At 36.5% G+C, this 16,116-nt stretch overlaps 1 protein-coding gene across 1 annotated transcript; it reads right to left on the bottom strand.

The window, feature by feature from the left end:
- Positions 1-12,075: 12,075 nt before the first annotated feature.
- On the bottom strand, positions 12,076-12,828 carry LOC132038397 (uncharacterized). The gene has a single exon (XM_059429072.1). It carries the CDS (start codon positions 12,826-12,828, stop codon positions 12,076-12,078), a length of 753 nt encoding a protein of 250 aa, XP_059285055.1.
- Between the last annotated feature and the right edge of the window lie 3,288 nt (positions 12,829-16,116).

Below are 16,116 nucleotides of genomic sequence, written 5' to 3' on the forward strand. Positions count from 1 at the left end.
AAGAACAAAGTATGCTGTTAGAGGCAACTTTCATTTTCATAAGTAAAATAAAAAAAAATACACAAGTGTTAAGAATTAGACAAGTATGCCGGAGGAGCAGAAGTTTACATTAGAAAAGAACAAAGTATGTCGTTAGAGGCAAACTTTCATTTTTATGAGCAAAACAAATTTACGCAAGTGTTAAGAACTAGAAAAGTATGCGGGAGGAGCGAAGTTTAAGCTTTACAAAAGAACAAAGTATCTTATTAAAGGCAACTTTCATTTTCATAAGTAAAATAAAAAAAAATACACAAGTGTTAAGAATTAGACAAGTATGCGGAGGAGGCGAAGTTTACATTAGAAAAGAACAAAGTATGTTGTTAGAGGCAAACTTTCATTTTTATGAGCAAAACAAAAATTTACGCAAGTGTTAAGAACTAGAAAATATGCCGGAGGAGGCAGTAAGTTTACTTTACAAAGAACAAAGTATGCCGTTAGAGGCAACTTTCATTTTCATAAGTAAAATAAAAAAATACACAAGTGTTAAGAATTAGACAAGTATGCCGGAGGTAGGCAAGTTTACATTAGAAAAGAACAAAGTATGTTTGATGAGGCAAATTTTCATTTTTATGAGCAAAACAAAAATTTACGCAAGTGTTAAGAACTAGAAAAGTATGCCGAGGAGGCGGTTCACTTTACAAAAGAACAAAGTATCTTTGAGGCAACTTAAACATTTTCATAAAGAAAATAAAAAAAATGCACAAGTGTTAAGAATTAGACAAGTCCTACGGAGGGGTAGAAGTTCACTTTACAAAATTACAAAGTATGCCGTGAGAGGCAACTTTCATTTTTCATAACCAAAACAAAATATTATTAACAAAACAACACCAATAACACATAAGATTGCATAAAAATCAAAATTATTAACAAGACAATACCAAAAAATCAAGACACACATAAATTAACTTAATTCATGAAGTTATGTCGAACAAGCATAACTTTATGCCGGAACCGGCATAGCTTCGGCCAAAAATCATAAACTCTCCGGACCCGCATATGTTGCCTCGGACAAAACATTCTTCAAAAAAATCAGCCTTATTAAACAAAAACAAGACAACAACATAAAAGGCATTCGCAGTGCAAAACTTCAAAGATTCAACAAAGAGAAAACCAAAACGCATACCAAAATCGTTAAATATATTACGACATTCATAATACGATATTCAAAAAATCAAAATATATACATGGGAACAAAACTAAAGTTGAAAAAAATCGTAGAGAGAGACACTATAACAAAACACTATAATTTTAAATAAAAAAGGATCAATTAAATATAAAAAATGACGAAGACAAAGATATCAATTCAACAAACAACAATTTAACATAAAAACAAATATTGAAACGAGCAAAAGATCCAAATTCGTACCTAAGTTTTAGAACAGATGAGATAGACACAAAAAAGAGGAGGAAAGAAGCAAAAAAAAGAAAAGAAAAGAGCAAATGACGAAATAGAAAGAGTTTTAATGGGGTAAGGGTAATTTCGTCAAAAAACTCTTTCATTAAACAAGGCAAGAAAAAAATTAAAGAAGACATAAATGAGGGGCAAAATATAAAGACCAGCCCAAAAGAAGGGCACTCCGTGCAAAAAATTGTATTTTGGCATTACTCAAAGGTATATGATTCAGCAAAATAGCTTAGCCCAAGAAAACCTCCCCTGGATCTTAATATACTGAAGTTCTTTCAAGTGCTAAACATGTGATGTTAATCTGATTGAAAGCACTTCATCCAAGCGGGAAAAGCAGAGATTCTCTCATTGACAGGACCAGATAAACATAAATTGAATAAAGAAAAAGTATCTACTGGGTTCTGTTGGTGATATTACAATTAAAATTGAAAAAATAAAATGAAGAAATAAAAATATCTTCGGCTGAGGCGCGGATATCTCGCTCTCTTTAAGGAGATTGAGCTCCATTAAAGAAATCTACTCGGTCCAAAGGAAGAATCTTTTCCGACTTGTCCCCTTCAGGATACGGCGTGTTCGATCGTCGTATAACTCAACAAACTCTGGACAAGATGTTGAGTCCAAAGCGCTCCCAAAAAGAAGAACACCTTCCTTCAACTAATAAACTCTCTTTGATTTTCTTCACTTTTTAAGAACTCTCCAAAGTATATATTTTTCTCTACTCTACACAAGTTAAGGATGGATAACTATTTAGAGGTGAATAATGTTATCCTTATAATAATGGATGAAAGGTATGGTTTAGTGGGATATTAAACTTATAATTATGTAGAGAATATGGGTGAGTAATGATTAGGAGTTACAAGGAATAATGACCACATTATGGTCACTTTATGCCACCAAAAACGTAAGAAACTAAGACCAATTCTGCCTCTTTGTGGCTGCCTAACGGACAAGGAGTTACAAGGCATTATTGCCATTAACTGATGATATTTAAAGGGGAAACTTAAGGCCATAATCTGCCTTATGAACGTGGGAGAAGAATTGGACAATCTGGCAATTTAAATATTGATATGTAATATTAAAATGCTCAAAACACTTACAGGTTCATTTCTAATTAAGTCCAACATTTCCCATCATAGCACCAAGAATTATAAGACTTTCCACCAAGTGGTACACAGAAATCATGCAAGACCTGAGCTGAAGGAGTTGGGTTCATTTCAGCATCACTGTCATCAATAATCAGCTTCTGTGGTACCAACTAGAGTCTAGATAGCTCCTTGGGAGAACAAGAAAAGAACATAAATCATGCATGTCAAAAGGTATTTCCTTCGTCCATTCAGACCAATAAACTACGCAGTGCAACTTCCGATACATTAAACATTCCAGACTTCCAATCTAACTCCTCTGCATTCACTCAAAAGGATCGGAAGCCAATTATATTATTACTAAAAACTGTTTATTAGCTAGAACTTTCTCCAAGTAACACTGGCAAATATTCCTTTTTTTTTTTTTTTTTGGTTTCTGTCAACTACTAAAGCATGCAAATCAACCGTTGAGCGACCAGTCTATCCAATCGAAATACTTTGTAATACATTGTAATAGTCTTCTAGACAACTGAATTGGAATACTCTTTCTGCTGTATAGTACTTTGCTAGACATTCTAGCTAGAGAATTACTAAAGATTATCTATTGTTCCATCTTAATCAAATAATTCTTTGAAGATGCAACTGTTGAAAACTACCACTGAGAACAAGGAGGAAATTATATCAAGATCTAAAACTAACAATGCCGTCACTTGTGAAACTACAACTCATTCTATGAGCGAAACTCAAGCACAAGCATCGGAACTTAACATCAGCAGGGGAACAAAAAAAAAAAAAAAAAAAAGAACCAAGAACAAAATTTGATAAGGTTTCTTGGTATCAAAGCTAAAAGAAACAAACTCTTCAATTCTAGCTTCTGAGTTGAAAGATTAAGCCCTCTTCTTCCTGCTTATAACATATCTTTTTCCAATGCTTACACTCTTGCCAGACTGAGGTAGTAGGCCACGTAAAATTGCTAAAATAGCAAATCCTAGAAATGGATAGTACACCGTTAGCAACTTGTCTGATGCTTTCTGGGAACCCGTCATTTCACTTAGTATCGCCACCTGAAATTCGCAAAATTAATTAGAAAAGCAAACCATAAGCAGATGCAACTCCACTTGAGTTAATTCTATCTCAAGTTGGGAACTTCTGCATCAATAATATGACCTTTTACCCTCATCCAGAATCAAATGTATTTAATTAGAGAAGATGTACGAATAAATGAAAGCATAACCCAACAAGAGGTTCACTGTTCTGAAACTAAAACAATTGCAACAGGACATGTCAAATCCTCCAACTGGAAAATCGTTTATGTTATACCCTATTTTAACCGGAGTCAAAATAGTTTATAACGTTTCGGGTAATTCCGGGGTTATTTAGAGTTAAGGGAGTCGCCACCTAATTATTTACGGTGAATTAGGGCACCTAAAGTTTATTAAAATCATTTATTTAAAGTCAACTCTATTCTAAAGTCTACGAAATCAAAATTCTAGGTACGGGTTCAACTAATCTAGAGGGAGGGTATTAGGCATCCTCTAAATTCCATTAATAATGGTTAATCCCACCGGACTCAAATTTAATTAGGCTAAGTGTAAGTATAATATTAGAGAAAAGAAAATAGCTTTGTAAGTATTGCTAAAGTTATAGATAGACATGTGAGAATGCCATTAAAATAGGACTTGTAGAATTAGTAATTTGTATAAAAGTTTAGTTAAATAAACTAAAAAAAACGCTTATGTGTAACGTTTTATAAGTATTTGAGGAGAATAAATTGTGCCGACTAATAAATTAAAAAAAGAGTTACCGTAAGATTAGTATCTTTAGAAATTTTAAAGTTTCACTATATCAAAATATGATGAAATCGTCAAAAATCGGAGAGAGGATTTTAATGTTTAAAAGAATGATTATTTTAAAAATATTTTGAGATCAACATGATTTGTTTGGAAGATATAGTTATTATTAGCCCTTAAATAGAATTCCCCTGGAAACTCTTAAAAAAAAAAACTTCATAAAATAATGTTAAGTTATAATTTAAAGTAAATGGATAGTTGAAATCGGATTTAATTCTCGATCGGATGACTCAATCCTGTTTAGACTTGTAAAAGAGCAATTAATAGAAACTTTGAAATAGACCAAATTATTAAACCGTGAAAGCAAATTCAAAACTCTAATTATCCATTATATAGCGTCCCACTATTCTATTAGAATTCATCTAGGCTAAGAAAGACAAAATAAGATAAATGTTAGGCAAGTAAGCAAACACACAAAGATAAAGTAAAGAAACAATGTGTTAAATAGGTTTGGGGCATTCGATATGCCGTGTGATCTCTTTTAAATTGGGCTTCGGCCCAACAATCTTTTTTTGGTAACCTTCGAATGGATTGGACACGAGAAGAATATCTTGTTAGGCTTTTGCCCAACACCGAATAAAGGAGGAAGAGTCCTGTAACTCGTGCGCCGAGGTAAATGCGCAAAAATGAAAAGGAAAAGAATTAGTACATAATCAATAAATAGGGCTAGACATGCATAATATAAATTCAAAAGAAGGGACAGATCAGTGATGTACGTACTATGTATATCTGAATATATTCCTTTGTTAAAACAGCGGATTTAATTAATCGAAACCATCAGTGGATTTAGAGCAAATCAGCGATGTTTAGTTAATTGAACAATCGATAATCCTTGTTAAAAACATTAGACCGATCCTAGTAATTCAAACCACATAAGACTTACATTAACTCCTTCGACATTACCAAACCAGATTGGAAATGAACTAAATCTAACAAATGACCATAGGTAGAGGAAAGGCGGATATCGAATCAGATAGGCAAGCTTTGATTTTTTTAATGTATCGAAGTATAAACAATCAAGAGAAATGGATTTATACTTTGCATACGTGTTGCGCTAATAGTTAAAACCAACTCCTCAACTTACAAAAAGAAACAAGGAATGCTAATCATTGGTACTAGACTTTCAACAAGCCAACCGAATTATAATTCGAACAAAATATGAAATGGTGAGGGAATGCTCATGTTCCACTGCCAAAGACACGAATCCTAGGACGGAGAGAAGCAGTGATCTTTATAAGGTTTTGTCCTATAATATTATAAGTTCAAATGAATATTCCCTTGATCCCTTAAATAAACTACAGTTAGCTAAACAACAAGTTATTATCGAACATTATAGTTCAATTACTTTGTAGAGGGGCATTTTAACCAACATGAACAATTTCGGGCATAAAACGATTAAATTCGATCAAACAAGATAGGATCGTGACATTTCTTTTTGGACATACTAGTAAGTCATAGATACGAACTAAAACACTAAATACTTCTAAAAGACACTAACTAGTCTATAGGTTAGGTTCAGCCGTAATGTGCACATATGGTCAAGCATGAGTCAAGGTAGAATAACCAAGCATGATCAAATGAAAACTTATGGGATGGTTCCGGATGAATAAGATTGAAAGTGATGATCGGAGGCAAAGCACACGGATCAAGCATTCTAGTAACATATAACGTGCGATGTAGAGCGTATTTCTTTATATCGAGAGGCGAGAAGAGGAGGAGAACAATTGCGAACCACAAAGCACACATAAACATCAAGTCAAGTGAGTTGAATTAACATGAGATTGATTCGAGGAGTATACTGATTTTAAACACAAAGTCATCTCGACATAGAACTAGCTGATGGCTAAACTAATCGAACAGGCCTCATTAGTGCGAACATGCCAAACTAGAAACCAAACACCTTCACTAACCAACCAAACTTGAACTTACACGAACCTCTAAATACTAACAGAACTAAAATTAAACTAAATTAAAATAAGACGTACATATATAGATGCGATCAGCTATTAAACTGCACAACCCGAACCAAATTAAGACATGAGCATACAAACATTATTAAAATCGAAATTAAACTAACTAAAACATGAAGGTGCATAATTCCGCTAAATTACTAAACTGAAATCCAACCAACTGAAACAAACATGTGTGAATATATAGCTACTTCTTAATCTACTAAAACTGAAATTAAACTACTTAACGAAGGATTGTTTACCTTCTTCGAGTGCAGTGAACTAGGCTCGAACCTCGGATCTACACTCGAACAGATTCAAATCCCAGATCGAAACGGACCCGAAAGTTTATGTATGAGAAAATGTTCAAGAAACAGATAAAGTAATTTTCAAATAGTATAAAACTTTAGGGGGTAAGCTCAGGATCAGAAAAAAAAATCTCTCCCTCGGCTAAGGCCATAAGATCGTATTTATAGGGAGTAAGGGCTAGGGTTAGGGTTCTAATGAGCGAGAATTCGAATTATTTTCAAGTCGTTTGAATTGAACGTTGGGATTTTGGCCGAAAATCAGAAAAGCAGAGATGAGCAGAGATTTACTCGAACTCGGCTAAAAGGAGGAAACTAAATTAAAGTACAAGTTGCCTTGCCTATTTGTGTTGATACGGTCGGTGAGGAATGATTCACCATCTTATGATTTTGATATATGAGAGTCAAACCTTTTCCAAAATGGGGATAAAGCCAAGCTTGGCATCGCCGTTTGATGCGCACGGGGAGAGAGAGAGAGAGAGGGTGAGGCAGAGAGCATTGCACGAAAATGGGGTGGCAGGGTCTGCCATGGTTGAAAGTGGTTTGGGGTGTTAGCTAGAAATGGAAGAGGGAGGGGAACGAAGAGAGAGTGGAGGAGAGAGAACAGAAGTGCGGCTGGTTGAGGGATTAAGGCTCTTTTGGTGTTGATGATGAATAAGTGAAGTGGGCCGGGTTGGGTGTGATAAGGTGTTGGGGTGAAAATTGAGTTGGGCTGGCCGAATTATGTGGAGTAGTGGGCTGATTGTAGTGAATTTAATATGTGGGCTGGGTGGAATCCGAATTTGGCTGAAATTGTGGTCATTCCTTCTTCATTTTAATTATTCTTGGGCTTTTAACTTAATATCTAGTACAACATATATTATGTGAAGGTAAATAGTAATTAGTATGTAGAAATTAAAGGATTTAATAAAGTAAGATTAATTTAACGAGTACAAATCCCAAAAATGAAACGATGACGAACTATTTAAAATTTGTGATAAAGTAATGAAAGTAACGAGGTTAATAGTAATAAAAATAGTATTGAAAACAAAGTATTTAGCTCGTTAAAAGCCCAAGAAAAAAAATTGAAATAACGGAGGGACAAAATTGGGTGTCAACAGATGTCCCTCTTCGACCGGAGACGATGTAAGAGTTTTCGGGCGAAGAAGTTGACGTAGTAGCCAATTTTGTTTCGACCAACAAATATGAACTCGGAAGAACTTGAGAAAATACGGGTTAGGAGAATTGGTGGAAAATATTACGGGGGCAGAAGGAATTATGGCCGAACCCATTTCGAGTTGCCTACATGTCTCGGGTTTCGTGAGAATCAAATTGTATGTGGTTCGAAAGAAGCGGGTCAATACTGACGCTACGCTTTTTGCCCCAGTGTTGAAGATTGTGACAGGAGTTGATTGAGTAAAGTTTTAGCGGTGGATATGAAAGAAAGATTAACCTACGTATCACGCGTTTGTGGACGTAGGCGGAGTCGAGTTCGAGAGTAGATTCGTGACCTTTGCTTGTGAGTTTGATATTCCTCTTTAGCAAATTTGCCCCAGTTCACTGCGTAAGATAAAGTTTCACGTTGTGCTGTGTCTCTGTAGATTGTATTTTCTGTCAAAACTGAAATTCATGTCAAAATTAGTAATAAAGTCTGGGGTAAAGTTGAAACTGTAAAACTTATAAAGAATGTAAAAAAAAAAATAATAAATATGAGTGTAAAAATGAGGGTGAAGCCGTGTGGCTTGTAATGAGGCAGTGTGGCCAAATGTTGTCTCTGGTTGGCTTGTAATGAGGCAGTGTGGCCAAATGTTGTCTCTGGTTGTCTTCAGGGACTTAAATGAATGTGTGATGTGTATGCCGGGATGTAATAATATCTCTAGTTGTATTTGGAGACTTCAATGACAATAATAAAGCCTCCGGCTGTCTTCTGGGACTCGATGATAAATGATGTCTGTGAATTTTAAGGTAAAGTCATTAAAGTAGGTAAAGTGGATGATAAAGTAAAGTAATAAAGTAGAGAGTAAAGTAAGTGTGCAGCCGTTTGGCTTATGCAGATGAGGCCGTGTAGCCATGTGATGTCTCCGGTTGTCTTCGGGGACTTGATGAAGATTCCCGTAAAGTCCGGGTAAAGTCGTAAAGTAGCATGATGTCTCCGGTTGTCTTCGGAGGCTTAATGATAATTCGGGGTTAAAGTTGGTAGTGAATGATAAAGTAGAGAGTAAAGTCATAGTGTAGACACACGGCTTATGCATATGAATGATAGCCGCCCCGGTTATCTTCGGAGACTTGATGAAAATTCCCGTAAAGTCCGGGGTAAAGTCGTAAAGTGGATGATGTCTCCGGTAGTCTTCGGAGAGTTAATGATAATTCTTGTAAAGTTCAGGATAAAGTCGTTAAAGTTGGTAAAGTAAATGATAATAATGTAGATTCCTGTAAAGTTCAGGATAAAGTCATTAAAAATTGGTAAAGTAAATGATAAAGTAGAGAGGGGAAAGTAATAGTGTAGCCGTTTGGCTACTGATGTTGATGAGATCGTGATGAGCCCAATTAATGACGTCTTCGATGTAATCTGGATTTAACTCGTCTTCGATCTCGACAACCTACAAAAACAGGTATATTTGTTAATAAAGTCATAAAGTTATAGTGATAAAAATTAAATTAAAGATAGAGTCGGAAATAAAGCCATTTGGCTTTTAAGGCGAGGCTTCTTGGCCATGATTGATGGGCTTGACTGTTGGTCTCGCGCGTTTTAATTCCTGCACTCAAAGAAAAAATTCTTAGTTTGGGAGGGGAAAGTTGATTCGTGTCGACTCGAAGCTTGACGTTGTTGGCGCTCCATTCGTCTTGTTTGTTTGGATCTTGTGATCTCCGTTCAAGCCTCGGTAGATGAATAGTAGTGAAACAATTGAAAGAAAGTGTTTCATTTGAAAAATATATATGTAAGTGTATGTATGTAAATATATGTATGTAAGTTGTAAAATATTTCTGCCAACTTCAGATTGTGACACTTCTGAAACAATCGAAAAGTCATTTGTCTATACTATTTCCTGTCTGGTAGCCTTAATCCCATCGATGTCCGACTCTTCCCCTGTCTAATCTTTCAAAATATGCCCCAGTTTTGTCCTCGCGGGAGTATACTAAACTTATGTTGTGGTGTGACCGAACCTTATATAGGTTGCCTACGTATCCCGCCAAAGGAATCAGGTCAGAACGTAGTTCGTAAGGTACGTAGATATGGTTTGAAATTTTCTGATAAAGGGACCGTACCCGATATGGATTGCCTACGTATCCCACCAAGGGAATCAGGTCGGCGTAGTTCTGTTACGTAAATGGTAAAAGTTTGTTGGCTTTCTACCTAAATATGTTTGACCTGTATGTTGATAGTCTACGAATCCCGCCGAGGGAATCAGGCCATTTGTAGTTCTCCTTGTATAAGGATTTTTGGATTTTCTGTTATAATGCAACCGAACCCTATGTGGGCTGCCTACGTATCCCACCACGGGAATCAGGTCAGCGTAGTTCGTAAGGAAAGGTTGCAAACTAGATTGTCTAACCTAATGTCGTCCTTTGATTTCTTCTAGCTTTCATGCTTGTGTCGCTATCCATTGGCTATTTAAATTTCTTCCAAGCGGCATCTTGTCTTGTCCTCTAATTTCTTTGTTATTCTCTCGAGACGTATGTTGTCTATTTGTTTATGTCACAGTCATAGAGTTGGCAGATTTTATAAATAAAGTAGAAAATAACAATAATGGATGATTGAGGAAAAATCGAAAATGCATTCATAGTTTTTGCAATTTAAGCTCTCAAAAGATGAGGCAAAGCAACAAAAGTTTTGGGGGCACGATTTAGCCTCAATTTTAAGATCGTGCTATCACAAAATGTTTACTGCATGTTCATCTACCAAGACTCCAGGCGAACTAGGGACGGAGTACAAGTCCAATTCTTCAGAGTCTCTCCTGGTTCGGCACCCTGAAGGGTCGGTGTCTCGATGTTGTGAGTAGTTGTAGCAGCAATCTTCACTGGTACTCGTTTTTGGATTGTTCCCACGGGAGCAGCAAAAGTTGATGACTTGTCCTTTTCAATTAGCATAATGACTCCTTTCGAATCTCTATCCTCTTCAACAGTTACCATGTTCACGTTGGCATTCTCATGAGTAGGTAAAGGATTGTTGTCTACGTTAGGCCGAGCTCCAGTGAGCTGGATCGCTCCTTCTTTAATCAGGGCTTCGATTTTGTTTTTGAGCCCGTAGCAATCCTCAGTGTCGTGCCCAGCAACTCCAGAATGGTATGCACAACGTTTGGAACCATCAAACCATCTTGGAATGGGATCAGGAATTTTTCCTTCAATCGGTTGTATCACACTGCTTTCATTCTTTCAAACAACTGAGCCAAGGGTTCAGCGAATCGAGTGTAATTATGGGTATTTTTAACGTCATGGTTTGGACGGACTTTAGGTGTAGTATGGGGTCGATTTTGGTAAGTGGGAGCTTGAACATATTGGTATGGACGTGGGTTTTGATGTGGAGGTGCTCGGGGTTGGTAGTAGTTTGCTTGGGCGTTGTAGACAGGGTAAGGAGACAGTGGAGTTTGGTAAGGTTCGGTGTATTGGTAAGGGTAGAAAGGTTGTTGTGGATAGTTAAAGTATGTGATGGCTTGGCCTGGCTTATGTCCTTGGATATTCATGACTGCAGCAGCATCTTCTTTCTTCTTTTTAAGCCCACTGATAGAACCAGATTGAATGGCTTTGTTTACAGCTTGCAAAGCCGTAAGATCCTGAATTTTCCCGGATTTGATTCCTTCTTCCAGGGCTTCTCCCATTCTGACAACTTCTGTGAATTTCTGTCCCATCATGCCTATCATTTTATCATAGTATATGCCAGCCTGGCATTCAATGAAGGTAGCAGTCATTTCTCTGTCACTCATTAGGGGTTGAACCCGGGCTGCTTCTGACCTCCAGTGTAGCGCATACTCACGGAATGACTCAGTTGACTTTTTGATTAACTTGGTCATGTAGACTTTGTCTGGTGTGATATCAGTGTTGAAACTAAATCGGTCCATAAAGTCTTGGGCCATATCGCTCCAACCACGCCATTTTCGGACGTCCTGTTGTGTGTACCAAGTAAGAGCTTCACCAGATAAGCTTCTTATGAATAGCTTCATCCTTATATTCTGGTCTCTACCTACTCCAACCAATTTATCACAATAAGCCCTTAAATGTGTATGAGGGTTGCCTGTCCCATTGAAAGTATCAAATTTCGGCGGTTTGTAGCCTACGGGCAAATCAACGTCAGGCTGAACACACAAGTCTTCGTATTCTACACTCTTAGTTCCTCTGGAAACTTGAAGGTTTCTCATTGTCTCTTTGAGACTGTGGATCTCCTTTAATAACATATCGTCCGCCCTTGCTTTTGCATCCTTTTCCATTTCCTCGTATTGATCTACCTCGGGTTGGAACTTTGACCGTTCTTTAGTTTGGTATAGGCTTGTGTTTCCGCCGCATATACAGAGGAACATATTGCGTGTTAGGAGTGGCAAAATGTGCCCCTTGTATATGCTGAGTTGGATAAGTTTGGACAATGGGAGTGTTTTGGACTGGAGGTGGTGTGTTATAAGCGGTGTTTGTAGGTAGTTGGTTTAGTGGGTTTAGAGGAGTAGTTGTAGGTGGTGGATTAGTGTTGACGGATAAAGGAACATAAGGAGTGTGAACTAGTGATTGACTTGGTGGGTTGACGGGTGGTGGATTAGTGTTGGTGGATAAAGGAACATAAGGAGTGTGAACTAGCGATTGACTTGGTGGGTTGACGGGTGGTGGATTAGGAGTAGTATAGGTAGTGTAGGTGGGTGGTTGACTTTGTGGAGGAGTATAGACGGATGATGGATTTGGTGGATTTGCGGGGGTGGTTGGAGGAAAATTGTTGTTGGTAGGTACATTATTTTGTGGAGGGAAATGTTCAGGAACTGGAGATTCAAGTGATGGAAAACGAGATGGGTTTGGTGCGACATTTCTAGGTTCAGGAGGTGGACTTTGGAGTGTGATGGACAAATTGGTCAAGTCCCTAACCCGATTTAGTTCGCCACGTAGGTCCTCAATCTCTTGAGTCAGGCGGGCGATATGTTCATCATGTTGAATAGTAGTTCTATGTTCGGAAGTCTCGGGAGGATCACTAGGGATCACGACATTTTCCAAACCAGTTGAAATAGATGCGGCTGGATCAGACATAGTAGTTTTCCTTCCTTGAACAACCCAACTACGTCGAGGTAATGTTGACGTCTTTGATCTTGTGAAGTAAGGATGGTCGGCCAGTTCGAATGTCAACACGAATCAACTCTCTTTTGTTGGAGTAATAAAGAAAATAAAAAGAGAGAAACATAAAAATGCAAATGATGTTAGTCTCATATCAAAATAGGTAAGCCATGATCACATAGAGTCAAATAAGTCATGTAGTAAATAATCATCAAATAAAGGCAAATAAGTTGTCAAGCAACATGTAAACAACAATAACGTGTCCTAATATGCATGTGACCTCTTTGTGCCAGAGGTAGGCCTAACGTTTGTTTGAAGGGTAAAATGTGCCATAATACGTCATCCCATTGCTCTTGACTAATTAAACAAATTCTATTTCCCAAAAATAAAGTACAAATGTAATGTAATATTTATTACATATCAAATGAATACAACATAAAGTACTTCCTAATCTAAGTAAAGTAAATACAATTTGTCATGTCTAAATTTCTAGCTCCATTTTGTGATGTCCTTGGTTCTTGTCAATTGTTGATCACAGACGTACGCCAATGTAAAATCCATACCTGTCATAGAAACATTAGTCCTTCCCTTCCTCCTAAAGTTTAATTAGTTAGAGCAAATGATCAATATGTAGGCACAATTATCCTTCAAACATGCACATAAAGTATGATTAGTGTCACTTGGGGTCGTGGACCCGCTCGGACGTTTGGGTAAAGTCATCTAATGGGCTTAATACACCAAGGGTATTAAACCTCCTAGGTCATGAAATGTATGATCCTAATAAAGGTGTTGGTTTAGCTCTACTCTAGGTTGACTAAGAGTGGTTCAATAGACGTAAGGTTCTCGAGCGGACAACTCGAGTGAGAAGGCTACGCGGTCACACGAAAAATCCGGACACCCCGCGCATATGCCAACTCTCCTAAAATTTGGGATTTTGAAAGAAATTTGCGGGTGCGCAAAACACACCTCGCGTGTACGTGTGATAGTGTGAATTTTCAGATGTGGAGAAAAGTGATACGGGATGACAATTTATATCAAACAGTAACACTTAAATAATTTATATCAAACAAACAATTAATAGCATGTAAAAATAGTTAACAACAAATAGAGTAATTAAAACAAGCACACAAAGACTATTTAAACTAAGTCCGTTATGGTTAGAACCTAAGTATATTCACCAGTAGAGTCACCAAGCTGTTATACCCTATTTTAACCGGAGTCAAAATAGTTTATAACGTTTCGGGTAATTCCGGGGTTATTTAGAGTTAAGGGAGTCGCCACCTAATTATTTACGGTGAATTAGGGCACCTAAAGTTTATTAAAGTCATTTATTTAAAGTCAACTTTATTCTAAAGTCTACGAAACTAAAATTCTAGGTACGGGTTCAACTAATCTAGAGGGAAGGTATTAGGCATCCTCTAAATTCCATTAATAATGGTTAATCCGACCGGACTCAAATTTAATTAGGCTAAGTGTAAGTATAATATTATAGAAAAGAAAATAGCTTTGCAAGTATTGCTAAAGTTATAGATAGACATGTGAGAATGCCATTAAAATAGGACTTGTAGAATTAGCAATTTGTATAAAAGTTTAGTTAAATAAACTAAAAAAAACGCGGGATTTGTAACGTTTTATAAGTATTTGACGAGAATAAATTGTGCCGACTAATAAATTAAAAAAAAGAGTTACCGTAAGATTAGTATCAGTAAAATTTTAAAGTTTCACTATATCAAAATATGACGAAATCGTCAGAAATCGGAGAGAGGATTTTAATGTTTAAAAGAATGATTATTTTAAAAATATTTTGAGATCAACATGATTTGTTTGGAAGATATAGTTATTATTAGGCCTTAAATAGAATTCCCCTGGAAACTCTTAAAAAAAAAACTTTATAAAATAATGTTAAGTTATAATTTAAAGTAAATGGATAGTTGAAATCGGATTTAATTCTCGATCGGATGACTCAATCCTGTTTAGACTTGTAAAAGAGCAATTAATAGAAACTTTGAACTGACGAAATAGACCAAATTATTAAACCGTGAAAGCAAATTCAAAACTCTAATTATCCATTATTACTAGACTGTCCCACTGATTCTATTAGAATTCATCTAGGCTAAGAAAGACAAAATAAGATAAATGTTAGGCAAGTAAGCAAACACACAAAGATAAAGTAAAGAAACAGACGTGTTAAATAGGTTTGGCTCATTCGATATGCCGTGTGATCTGCTGATGCTATTGGGCTTCGGCCCAACAATCTTTTTTTGGTACTGCTTCGAATGGATTGGACACGAGAAGAATATCTTGTTAGGCTTTTAGCCCAACACCGAATGCGGAGGAGGAAGAGTCCTTCGAACTCGTGCACGGAGGTCATGCTCAAAAATGAAAAGGAAAAGAATTAGTACATAATCAATAAATAGGGCTAGACATGCATAATATAAATTCAAAAGAAGGGACAGATCAGTGATGTACGTACTATGTATATACCGAATATATTCCTTTGTTAAAACAAAATGGATTTAATTAATCGAAACCATCGGATTTAGAGCAAATCGGCCGATGTTTAGTTAATTGAACAATCGATAATCCTTGTTAAAAACATTAGACCGATCCTAGTAATTCAAACCACATAAGACTTACATTAACTCCTTCGACATTACCAAACCAGATTGGAAATGAACTAAATCTAACAAATGACCATAGGTAGAGGAAAGGCGGATATCGAATCAGATAGGCAAGCTTTGATTTTTTTAATGTATCGAAGTATAAACAATCAAGAGAAATGGATTCATACTTTGCATACGTGTTGCGCTAATAGTTAAAACCAACTCCTGGACTTACAAAAAGAAACTCAGTCATGCTAATCTGTTACTAGACTTTCAACAAGCCAACCAGAATTATAATTCGAACAAAATATGAAATGGTGAGGGAATGCTCATGTTCCCTACCAAAGACAGGTCCTAGGACAGAGAAGCAGGGATCTTTATAAGGTTTTGTCCTATAATATTATAAGTTCAAATGAATATTCCCTTAATCCCTTAAATAAACTACAGTTAGCTAAACAACAAGTTATTATCGAACATTATAGTTCAATTACTTTGTAGAGGGAGTAACAGATAATATTTTAACCAACAGCCATGAACAATTTCAGGCATAAAACAGCCAAAGATTCGATCAAACAAGATAGGACTGTGACATTTCTTTTTGGACATACTAGTAAGCTGAAGATACGAAACTAAAACACTAAATACTTCTAAAAGACACTAA

The sequence above is a fragment of the Lycium ferocissimum genome, chromosome 11 (assembly GCF_029784015.1).
Source record: "Lycium ferocissimum isolate CSIRO_LF1 chromosome 11, AGI_CSIRO_Lferr_CH_V1, whole genome shotgun sequence".
In the NCBI taxonomy this organism is placed as follows: domain Eukaryota; kingdom Viridiplantae; phylum Streptophyta; class Magnoliopsida; order Solanales; family Solanaceae; genus Lycium; species Lycium ferocissimum.